The sequence below is a fragment of the Larimichthys crocea genome, chromosome X (genome assembly GCF_000972845.2).
Source record: "Larimichthys crocea isolate SSNF chromosome X, L_crocea_2.0, whole genome shotgun sequence".
NCBI lineage: Eukaryota > Metazoa > Chordata > Actinopteri > Sciaenidae > Larimichthys > Larimichthys crocea.
The window spans coordinates 31,748,819-31,761,401 of NC_040020.1; the positions used below are offsets into that span (position 1 = coordinate 31,748,819).

A 12,583-nucleotide genomic window follows, 5' to 3' on the forward strand; every position below is an offset into this window, starting at 1 on the left:
AAGACTTTCACTCTGCAGTTCTATCTGCCCCCAGGCATATTTCTTGGAAGGGTCGATTTATGAAACTTGTATAAAGACTAAATGAAACTTTAATGTTACACCCCAACCCTATACTGAAACGGTTATTAATATGACTCTTCAGTGAACTTGCGTCTTACTTCTTATTTTCAAAGTGGTGTTGATCGTTTCTTCATGGAGTTAGGCTCACAGAAAAAAAAAAAGAAAGCGATGTGACGTAATGCTTCTGCTCTCTTTCCCCCAAGGTTATCTTTCATAAAAGTGTTATATTGCTTCTGCTTCTTCCACATTAGCGGAGGCACTCTTTATTTCAGACAACACTGCATGCCTCCATTATTAAGTGCGTAATACTAAAGGACAGGCTCTGTAGGAATAGAGCGCCCAGTTTTTTGTCTTACTGTGTGAATTTGTCCAAATTTGACAAATAACACTGTGTTGAGTTGTGGAAATGTGATTTTAACCTTCTATGGTAATGGCTTTTCTAGTGTAAGAAACCAGGTTTTACATTTAACTGAATTAATTTCACACACAGCATCGGTTAAAATCATTAGGGATAAAGTCACAACAAAGCCTAATGGCTCATTTTCACTGTAGTCCTTATACAACGCAAAACAAATAACACATCTCACAACTGTGCGGTGGTAAAGCTGACCTGTTCTAACCTCTCTAACACAGATCAAGCTATAAATTACTGAGAAACCATCTTTTTACCGGAGCTTTGAAGATGTCGTGTCGGGTTCCTGCAGAACTGTGATAATAACAAGATCACTGAAGAGAATATAAACACACTGATTGAGGAAAACCTGAGAAGGGTGACGTCACCTTGCCCCTATAATAATCAACACCTCTACTCTGCCAAATCTGTCAGCCCGGTCCTGCCTCCTCCTCCTCCTCCTCCTCTGATTTACTTCACCGTCTTTAAATTCAACCTCAACCAGCGTCCTGTACGACCTCCCCGCCCCCTCCCATTTTTTAACATTCCAGTCATTCCTGATGTCATTGCTTTAGTTGTGTCTGCTGCATATTTTTTGTCCTACTGGCAGAAAACCAAAACAAACAGGGCTTAACCTCAAACATCGCCTTGCTTCCTCTTTCCCTCCCTCCTCTCCCTCCTGTGACTCTCTTTTTTTTTAACACTCTCATTCACTTGCTCTCTCTCTCTCTCCCTCTTTTCCCATCACTGTAATTTGCATCAATACAAAGCATACTTTACATGCTTAGCAGCAGATTCAACAGGAAACTTCAAACAAATAAGAGTTTGGCGCCATGCCAGTGCCGGGGAAGCCTCCTGATTTCAGTTACTGTGTGTGTGAATGACACAGAGTAGTGAGGGGGGGGCGTGCAGAAAAAGGAAATGGTAGACCCACTGTGGTCCTTCGCCCACACACACTCACTCCCTGCTAAGACGAGTGCTGGACTAAAGAGGAATCAGATCCATCTGAGAATAATGTACACTGACAGGAGGGGTTGTCATGGCGCCATCAGGTCACATGACCCCACAGAGGGAGGCACCAGAAGCCCAGACGGCGCTGATGATTCACACCATTAACAGGAGAAAACCTGAAGCAAATCCTGTTTTTGGTATGAGAAAAGCCAGATTACCTGGCACTAACTTAGTGCATGTTAGAAAACATCCTGTAAGTCGTTATTAAATCTACTTTGCCTTTAAAATGCATGATGGAAAATCTGATCTAATTATTTTCATTATTAAGAAAAATGTTAAAAATGTCCATCACGGTTTCCCAGAGCTCAAGATGATGTCTCCAACTAATTATTTTGTTTATCAACCCCTCCAAAACCTTCAAAATGACATCGTAAAAAGAGAAACAGTAAATCCTCACACGAAGCTGGAAGTCAAGATTTGTATTTTGAAAAGAGCCCACGGTATTAAACAGTCTGTTCTGTTGTTGTTGGGAGTTAATGGTCTTGCTCACGGTCACCTCAGTGTCAGTAAACGAGGGAGGAACCAGTACTTCTTTCACTTTCCACACATTAACCTTTCCTTCTGGCCACCAGCCCACTTTTCTAACCTTTCGGCCACCACTTCCCCCTATTTCACTTTCACTACTGTTAATTTATAACAGAATTTTTCCTTCACTTTCTTGTACTTTAAAAACAAAGATCCTCTGTTCCACGAGGCAGCAGAGGTTTTGGGACATGTGGTCCTAGTTTTTTTTCAAGATAACTAGGGCTGCTTATCAGTCCTTAATATTTGTTGAGGCCTATCAAAAATGGTCTTATAAGTATGCATTAAATGTTATGTCAAATCATCTATTAAATCATAATTTTGATGATTTTAAGTATTATTATTTTGGCAGAATTCTTGTACGACTGCTTTGTCATGTTTAGTTCAACCCAGCTAAATTTGAATTATTAAAAATATCGACAAGTTTATGAAATTAGGTAAAAATTAGCAGTACCAGGACTGTGAGGGCGTGTCCGCTGATTGTTCTGAAGCCACGCCCACTCATGGGAATAGTCAAGCAGCAATTTTGAAGTGACTGAAACGTGTCAGATGAGTTCAGAAAATGACACGACTAACTTTGAAATATTGAGCGAGATGAATTCATCTCTATCTCTGTTAGTGTGCAGGGGTTTGCTCAGGGTGGCCTCAGCGTGTCATCGAGCCACCCTTTAGGACCGCCCACAAAATCCTGGACTGAAAAACTGGTGAAAAACTGTTTTAACCTCTAAATCCACATTTCAGTAATATATCGCTCAAAGCATTTTCTCATGTTTTCAGCAACTATTTACCAACATATTTAATGTATTTTGAAAGAAATCTCAGAAGTGCTTTAAAATAGAGCGAACAAAAGAAGCCTACTAATAATTTACTTAAGAGACAGGCGAAAAAACAAAATAACAAAAATGTCCAGGAAAAAACAGACTAAATCCATCAATCCAAAAAAAGTCCAACAAACAAAAATCCAGAACTGAGAAAAACCAAGAGCAGGAAGCAGCAAGACAAAAAAACGGACTGGCAAACAGAACAGTGAAGACAGGACAACAAGACACAGGTGAAACTAATCAGGAACAGGTGAAACTATTTAGGGTGGAACAGATAATCAAAACTGGTAGAAAAAAAAGAACAAAGGCAGGAAGTAAAGTTACAGACCAGGGAGAAACTCTTTTAATACAAAACAGGAAATGTTAAAGCAGAAACCCCAAACCATGACAGATAAACACTCATCCATCCATCTATACATCCATCTATACATCCATCTACCTACTTCTGCTTATTGGGATCGGATTCTGGTATTCCAGACATCCCTCTCCCCAGCAACGTATTCCAGCTTCTCCTGGGGGATCCCGAGGCACTTCCAGGCCAGATGGGATGTGTAATCCCTTCCAGCGAATCTGTGGTCTTTCCCGGGGTCTTCTCCCAGTTGGACGTGTCTGGAAAACTTCCAAAGAAAGGCGCCCAGGAGGCATCCTAGTCAGATGCCGGAACCACCGCAGCTGGCTTCTTTTCATTTCATTTGAAAAGAAGCCAGCTTGTCTCTGTGATCTCATTCCTTCGGTCACTACCCAAAGTTTATGACCATAGGTGAGGATTGGAGCACAGATTGACTCAGCTCCTTCTTCACCATTGTGGTGATCAAACCAATCCGCCTGTTCTTCTGACACTCCATTTTTTCTGTTACTCGTGAGCAAGATCCTGAGACACTGGGATATTAAAATTGTTTTAGTTTCTATCTATCAATCATTGCAGAACCTGCTTTGGTATCAGTTGTTTTGAGATGAAAATAATTGTTTTCATTTTGTCTTTTGTTGCACAGAGAACTTGTTGGGAGCTCTACTGCGGATCAAGGAGGTGATCCGGCGACGGGTGGAGAGCAGCGAGGAAGAGGACACAGACGAGCGAGGGATGACCCAACGTCTGGAAGACATCCTCCGAGAGTCCAGCGGTGAGAGACACCAAAACCCAAAATCTTAAAGAAATACACACATTTTGCCCTCGGGAGAACAGTGGGTATGGAGTTAACATTTACTGTGTTGCTGATGTCTTTGCCATGTGCCATAAAAACACTTATATTTTGATTTAAAATGTGTTTTCTGTTTTGTTTTTTTGTCTTCATCTTGTGTTTCTCTCCACTAATGCTCATTTTAACTAGTTTGTGACAAAATCAAAAATATCAGAGAAAGAAAGAAAGCAGTGTTTTTATTTTTACACTCATATTTATTTATTTGTTTTCTTGTAAGGAGCTATTTCTTTTTTTACCTTTTCTTTTCATCACACTGATTTATCTCCATGACAACTCCAGGTCCTTTAGTTGCCGGTCGGACCAAAGACTTTGTGCAGAGGATTTTGGCGGCCAGCGCGGGCGGTCAGAACCAACGCAAAGAGCCCCCGCAGGGAGACGATGAGGCAGCGGGTTAAATTTACCCAATGTCCCTGTTCCTCTTCATCCTCCTCCCTTTTCCACTGCCTTCTCCTCCCAGCATCACCAACCAACCCGACCTGACCAAGCTTCTCTACACTGCCTCCACTGTCCAGTTGTACACATCTGAGTAAGAGATGAAGAGGTGAATATGCTGGGAGGAGGAGAAAGAAGAGGAGGAGGAGGAAGAGGAAGAGGGTAGCCTAAACAATATGGGAGTAAATTGCCACCCTGCTCCTGGTCCTCTCCTGTTGGCCCTCCAAGCAGCAGCCGTCTTCACCACTCTGTTCCTGCAGGCTGCACCGCAACCACCACCAGGCCAGAGCTGCTGCTGCTGCTGTATTCTGTGTTTTCTGTCTGTGTGTGCATGTTTGTTAGTGTGTGTGTGTGTGTGTGTGTGTGTGTGTGTGTGTGTGTGTGTGTGTGAGTGTTGGACATGTAACATACTGTATGAGCGTGTATAGTGTTCCTCTCTCCCTCTGTGTGCTGTATTTGTATCCCAGTGTGCCTATGAATAGACATTGCACTGTTTTGTAGATGGTCGTAGTTGCCTGCAGGGGACCGGTAGTGAGCCGAGGGCGAGGGGGCATTTGAGGATAGAGGAAGCGCTGAAATAAGGAAGTGGGAGGAGCCCAGGCCTGGAAGACAAAGACATGGGTGTGTGTGTGTGCGTGTGTGTGTGTGTGTGTATATATATTTGGCTGGGCTCTTATAGAAGCTCTGCATACCTTTGGGATTGCATCGACATCTGAAATGTCAGTAAATGTTGTGACATACAACAAGTGATAGAGTCCTGATGCCAGACCAGCTGTTGGTGGAAACAACAGCCTGTTTGTTGTGGGAAAGTCCATGGAGCTTTAATAAACCCCTCCCCATCTCACATACACACACACACACACACACACCTCCCTTTTTAACACTCCTTCACCCCATCAAAATGTAAAGCAAAGTCAAAAACGAAAGCGAAAAACTGCACCTTAATTCAAACTGACCAAAGATAAGTGATACTGCTGAACCACTCGGACACCAAAACCTCTCACTGCTTCAGATGCTGCCAACCATTAAAACATTGTTTTGTTTTGGGAAGTGAGGGATAAGGGACAGAAATATTTCGATTGTTGCCATGTTTACTCACGTGCATCCTTCAAGGATGATGTTACTGAATGGACTTTAATTCCCCCTCGCCTAAATGCACTACTATCATAGACCTGAGAAACCATGGTGTGACGGGAAATAACTGACAGTTTATTATTTGGTCAGCCTTTTAGCTCTGCAGCCTGGTGCTCCTTTAGCTTATCTGCAGTGGCTTTATTTTTAACCCACAAAAGGGAAGTGTCCTCAATGCCTTCCCCAAGCCCTCTCCTCAACCCCTGACCTGATTATGTAGCGCACCTTCCTCAATTGCATTGACAAATAGAGAAAAACACTTGTAGATCTAGAAAGCAAATAAGTTTGATTTTTGTTTTTTATTATTATTATTATTATTATTATTATGATTTTGTTGTTATTTGGCAATGCCACAACCCACATAGTGGGTGTCAGTCTTGAGAGTTTTGAAATCTGCCTTTCTTCTGTGGTCTTTGCTGAAGCTGAAGACCAACCTGTCCAAGGTCTCTAAATGTTGTTGGACATTAAAAAAAAAAAAAAAAGTTAAGGACCCTTTGAATTGCACTGTGGTAAAAAAGCAACTAAGCACCTTCGTAGAGGGCTTTAGATCCTCCAAAAGAGAGAGGAAAAAAAAGACTCTTGGCACCTTTGTCTAAAGACAGACATTGATTGAGAGACTTGCTATGGGCGCTTAGCGCTTCGCTGCCAACTGGTGGTCTCGGTTTGTTTCAGTATGGTGCTACTGTTTGATGAAAAAAAATAAAGCAATGCAAACCTGAGCGGAGGCATCAGGCAGTAACTGCTGACTGGGTTTTGGCCGGCGAGCACATACTGTTGTAATAGGCAGTTTGTTTGCATAATGACGCCTTTCTCAAGTGCCTGGAGCTGAAAGCCACAGGGACCTGTGTTATTATGCCTGATCTTAAACCCTATTACAAGGTAAAACGTAACCCGTGACTACTGCTCCGAGCTTGGCCTCACTTGATCTTACTTCGTGGGGAAAAAAAAACCTACGGGCCTGTGTGTTAGGTCTTATCACACTTTCAGCCAAAAAAGTCAACCAAAATGTTTTGCTTTCAGATTCAAACCTGTACATGGAAACAGTAGCTGGCACCAGTTTCTGTGAACATCATCTCTGGGAAATATAATTCGAGGAGTGGCTGTTAGCTAAGCAATTCCCTTTTGTTTTTCAACCTTGATGAGCACCCGTCTGGGCTGCGTTCCAAAGCTGCTGCTCCATAACATACTGTTCTCCTCCTATGGAAAATCCATTTCCTGTCTCAACCAGGAGAGAAGCAGTTAACGTTAAACTCTTCACCTCCTTGAGGTGTCATCGTCATGGTCATTTTGAATACGAGAGTGGAGTCCAGGACCATTTTTTCTTGCTACTGTTTAAGTTTCTGTTTCCTTTTTATCCTGGGAAATGTTGCTCATGGTTGTATGAGTATAGAAGTGTACTGTAAACAGAGGATTCCTGTCGTTCAGATGAAAAGGTTTTACTGTGCAGTTTCTGCCACTGGTGAACAGAGCTTCTAAGCTCTGATGCCAAAGACAGATAGTCTGTGGTTTTGCAATAAAAGATGCCTGATGCAACAATGAGACGCTCTGATGTCACATTAAACATCACCGCAGAAACCTGGTCAGGTTTTCATGAGATCATTTTACAGTAAAAAAAAAAAAGAAAGAAAAGAAAACACACATATATGATCTAAGACAAGGTCATTGAGGCCAGTCGAATGAAAATGTGTGGTAAAAGGTGCTCTCTGCACTCTCTCTGCTGCTGAGAAGTGGTTTCCTCCCTCCTCCCACTTTCTCTTGAGGCTTGGGAAGTTGGCGACGATGCCAGCGGAGTCACAGGATCTCATGCTGGCAGCAGCTTCCTTCACATGCCCTCGCACAACAACAAACAAAACAAGAGGAAACAGCTGAAAACAACTGTGCATATATATCCCCAAAGTTTAAAGCGTTGTACACACACCATCTGTCACATCGGAGAAGGACAAGGTCTTTGGGTTTAAGAGGCATTCCACTCTGAATGCACAAGTTTGTCCTGATGTTTTTCCTTCCTCCAGTGTGGTGTTATGTAACACAAAAACGCCATCTGTTGTGTACATTCATCTATATGCCAAAAACTGAACTGAAGAGAAAACTGTTGTAACACGGGAGATTTCTGCCACAGATCCAAACAACAAACAAGACACGACGCCGGATTTTACGCGACTAGTAAGCTCGTAAAAGGGCTTAAATTGATGCTGTAGCATTATTCCTCCATTTTGACGTTTTTTGTATCATGGAAAATCCCTTTAACTGTAAAGCTTTAATAGGGAGTGGCCACTTTTGGCAAGGCCACTTGTCTCTGCTCACATTCCTGACACAGTTTCCCAGAAAGCTTCTGTTTATGTGTACCTGGAAGCCGGAGGCAGATATGTGAGGAGGAAACTGAAATGACCCAAAGATATCTGCTGTTTGGTCATGTTGCATGACGGTCATAACAGGCTGAGCTCGGCCCAAGAAACAACTGGGCCTGTACAGAAGTGATGCTTTCAGCTCACACAGTTAGCCAACTGTGACCTAATATGGATGATTGCATAAATTGAGCCGATTCTTATCTGTGTTACTTCCTCATTGGGTGTCACCAGAGACAGAGAGAAGTAAACAGTCCTGAAACTGGCGGTCCCCGATGTGCTCACAGGCTCTTCCTGAGAAATAGAAAGCTCTAAAGCAAGAGAGTCTCTCTGTCCTTATAGTGAAAGCTGGATCCACCTCAGCTGTTAGGGTGGGGAGAGGAGCATTGGCAGCTTGAAACCCCTAAGAGCACACGTTAATGTTAAATGTGCACAGAAGAGAGCTAGTTCACCAAGTTCCTTTCGATGTCTAATGTTGAAATTGGACTGCTAAAGAAGAAATCTGTTAAATTAACTCGAATCCGGTAGCAATCTTCTGTTAGTCACTTCCGTGGACAACTGCCCGTAGTTTGGAGGACATACTTTGTTCTATATTTGGCTGTAGCACTGAAATAAAGTAGTTGAATAATTCAATACCCCCAATGTCCACCCGAGCGCAGCTGTGGCTCTGTGTTGCAGCTGCTGGAGACGATCTGCTGTCCATGTATTCAATGTCCACCAGTGAATTTCGCTTAAAAATAGAAATGCAAATATTTACTGACATACCCAAGTTCACTTTTTTTGATGGGAGTTGGATGAAACGATTGACATGTCTCAACAATAAAATACATATGCAGCTGCAGCCAGCAGTTGGTTAGCTTAGCTTAGCACAAAGACTGGAAACAGGTGGAAACAGCTAGCCTGGCTCCGTCCAAAGGTCCACCTACCAGCAGCTCTAAAGCTCACTTCTTTGTGGTTTTAAAGGGTTATGTGCAGGACTTTTTCTTGGCCAGATGCAGTGGTCTTGTTCTTGGTCTTGTCTCTGCTAGTTGCCTTGCACACACACAGTAATGACAAGACTCCCGGTCATGGTATTCGTAAGCTTTAGAGATAACAGTAGGCATATTTTGTTACATTTTGGACAGCACAAGCTAGCCGTTTTGCTGTTTCCAGTCTTTTTTTTTTTTTTCCAAGCAAAGCTAACCGCCTCAAGAAAGTGGTTTCAATCTAAACTCAAGGCAAGAGAGCGAATAAGCTAATCTCCAAAATGTCAAACAGTTCTTTAAATGAAGCACTTTTATTTGTTGCTGTTTATTATGCTAGTATGTCTTCAAAGTCTGTGAAGCAGTGACGCAATTGTTTTCCTTCAGCTAGTACAGTGGTCCCTCGTTTATCGCGGGGATACGTTCTAAAAATAACCCGCAATAAACGAAATCCGCGAAGTAAGTTTTACAGTTATTATACATGTTTTAAGGCCGTAAAACCCCTAACCACACACTTGTATACACCTTTTTACACGCATTTTGTACAGTACTCCCTTAGTTAATCAGGACGCAGAACACATGCGCGTTCATACTGTACAGTACGCTGTAAAAAAAAGCATGCAAAATTACACTAAAAAAATCTGCGAAACAGCGAGGCCGCGAAAAGTGAACCGTGTTATAGCGAGGGACGACTGTATACACTATCCAAAAAATACACACCGCAAAGTATCATTTACAGTAATGATAAACGTGTTGCAACTGGGTGAGGGTTAGTATGGTTCAGTATGCTGCAAAAATGTCAGAAAAGTGACCAAATTTTGGAAACGTATTCAAAGATGCTTCTGAAATGCTTCTGGTGGACATTTGAACTGTGACAGACACATTTGGTAGACATCTGGGGTTAGTCAGCCAAACAATTTTCATAATCGATCCTTCTCCCGCCTCTTTACGATCTGCGGTCTAATAACAGTTGAACAAACCAAAACAAACAAACCTTTTTCTGTTCTTTGATATGCTACGCACTGGCTCGTCTATATTGAAAATACAAACCAAATTTTTAAGATGGTTAAAAGATAAACGTGACATTAGTGTTTTTCTAACATTAGATATTAGATGTAACTCACTAGCTAACAATTATTGTAGATTAACTAGCTAGTTAACTAGTGTCTCTGTAGCAAAATGCTAGATAATCAGCTAAGACGTTTGGTTGTCTTTTCAACGTAGACGCACTAGCACATATTTAAGTACAGGAAGCAGAAAGTTGACCAATTCTTGTTCAACTGTTACTGAGCAAGAGGAAATGGGTGGGGCAGTTGAACAATAATAATAATTAACGGAAACATTTTTAGTTTGCAGCCCTGTTTTGTAAGGAATTGCTGCATTTCTCTTTTCTAGCATTCTAAATTTAGATTCTTTTGGCATTGAACTACACAACACAGCTTGAATCCCTCAGCATGGGCTCTGGGAACTTATGGTGAACTTCCTGAGATTTTATTAACTAAACAATTAAAAGATAAATTGATCATTAGTTGCGCCCTTATTGGCTGGAGAGGTGTGACGTTGTTAAATCACACCTTTCCAAAGAGGCATTTGCCTCCATTCGTGCCCACGCAGTTGTGCTTGGGTTAAGATATCCAAAGTCTTAAATAGTTCCCGCGTTGAAAACACTAAGTTGAGTCAAATGAGATGACTGAAGATGTCGCAGTGACAAGCAGAGGGAGTCTCCCTCACCACCTTTCATGTGAGCGTGCTGTGGTTTTGGACCAGGCGTTGAGGTGTTGTGGACCGGCGGGCTGAATAGACCCATCAGTAAGCCTACACTGGTGGGACGCTGCTGACCTCCGGGTGCCCGTCCCCACTTTGCCCCAGTGCTCACATTGTCGGAGACACTCAAGCTTCTCCGGTTTCAAAGGTGACAGGCCTCCAGGTAAAGGAGGCCAGGGGAGGCAGCACTTAGTCAGGGCCTCGGAATAGTTTATCCGAAACTTTTATATCCCCTCCACCATCTCAGCCCTCTTTCACACTCTGACAGAGGAAGAGGAGGAGGAGGAGGAATCGTGGCCGCTTGCTGTGTCGGCCTGCATCTTGATGCCCTGTCTCCTTTGTCACTGACCTGGAAACCTCCATCTGGGAAGAAGCCAGATCGAGGAAAGGTGTCAGTTTAGACCTGCGGGTCCACATGAAGTTTTTTTTTTAACACTGAAGCAGAGGTGTTGGAAGCTAGCTGAAGCTCGCTTCAGTTTGTGACTCTCATGTCTTATCACTACATTCTCCGAGCCGAGTATCGATTATTTCTTTTTCTTTTATGAAATTTAAATCTCTGGTGATCTTTCAAAAGCCCAGAAGGTCATTTAAAAACCGTGAAAACCCTGATTCCTTTATCAGCTTATTATTATTGTAAGGGACGAGGTCCTACATGAACACACGATGTTCTCCCAAAGTGAGGACAGTTTTGGTCATTTCTGTATTTGGGGATTTTACATATTTTCATGTACAAATCAAGATATAAACAAAAGATGTTTTTTTTTTTACAAACTTGATCATTCATTTTTAATGATGCTTCGGCTGTAACAACACTTACTGTTTTCAAGGTATTTTTATCATTGGAGGAAATATTCAGTCTGCTGCAAGATAAGAAAGATTTTAACCAGCTTTCCGAGTTTTAAATCCAGTCTTTTTGCTCGTTTGTACATTGCAAAGAACGTATTAAGTTGAAAATATAAAATATAAAAAATATAAAATAATGGAAAACAGTTCCAACCCACTTGAGACAAACCAGTGTGGATACCAATCGATATACAGTTTCTTCATCTATAGCATTAAATTTAATGTGTCTGCTGTAATTTACATTTTTAAAAACTTCTGGCATCAACATAAAAGCGATATTAGATGTGTACTTTTTTATCAGCAACTATGGATTGTGAAATTGGTATTAAGAGGATACGTTGGATTGTTGCTTCCCTAGAAAGTAGTATTTAAAAATCTATTAAAAATGTATTTTATACTGCAGTGGACAGAATATTTTTTGGATCCAAACAGGAGATGATTTGACTACCTTCAACACTGCAGGAAATGTTGTTATACCTTGAAAAACCTGCCTTTGAATTCAAGCAGCAGGAAACTTTTGTAGCTTTCAGGTTTAAGGGATTGTTCAAGATTTTTGGGGAAAACACTGAGCTTATATCACTGGGAGTTAGATGAGAACATATCACTCTCGAGTCTGTTAATTATGAAGCTACCACCAGCAAAGCTCATTAATTAGCAGGTTATGTCTCGTCTGTACTTTGTACAAAAAACAAATAGTAAAAACGACAATTTGTGTGTTTATGAGAGTTACATTTTCATTTTACTGACAGTTTACTGAAAATTGGCAACTAGACGTCTTTGAAACATCACCAGAGATTTGAAACACAGATGCTTGGCTCTGCATATAAAATGTAACGACGTATGAGTGGCACCTCGTGGCTTTAACCAAAACCAAGTCAGTCGTTTCTGTCGAGATCGAAGGCCGGTTGTGGATGTGAACAGAAAAAGAACAAAAAAACAACAAAAAAACAGTGTCTCGTGAGAAGTGAAATGATACTTTGGTATCAAACAAAGACATAATGTTAAATAGAATTCAGACTAAATGATCACATCACTGCTGGTTCTTTAATCTGTCTGAAAACATGTTGAACGATGGGAGGAAAAGAAGGTCAAGAGACTAGCA

At 41.6% G+C, this 12,583-nt stretch overlaps 2 protein-coding genes across 12 annotated transcripts in view; one reads left to right on the plus strand and one right to left on the minus strand.

Moving 5' to 3' along the window:
- Positions 1 to 7,201, plus strand: part of LOC104930030 (CREB3 regulatory factor-like) — a 30,767-nt gene extending 23,566 nt beyond the window's left edge. For all 4 annotated transcript variants that reach the window (XM_027283239.1, XM_027283240.1, XM_027283242.1 and 1 more), the window contains 2 exons: positions 3,798 to 3,926; positions 4,284 to 7,201. In XM_027283239.1, the coding sequence (XP_027139040.1) occupies positions 3,798 to 3,926; positions 4,284 to 4,399 (245 nt within the window). In that variant the 3' untranslated portion in view covers positions 4,400 to 7,201. The remainder of the gene's footprint in view (positions 1 to 3,797; positions 3,927 to 4,283) is intronic.
- The window catches only part of LOC104939516 (B-cell receptor CD22), a 509,789-nt gene that overhangs the window by 156,676 nt on the left and 340,530 nt on the right, over positions 1 to 12,583 (minus strand). The window lies entirely within an intron of this gene.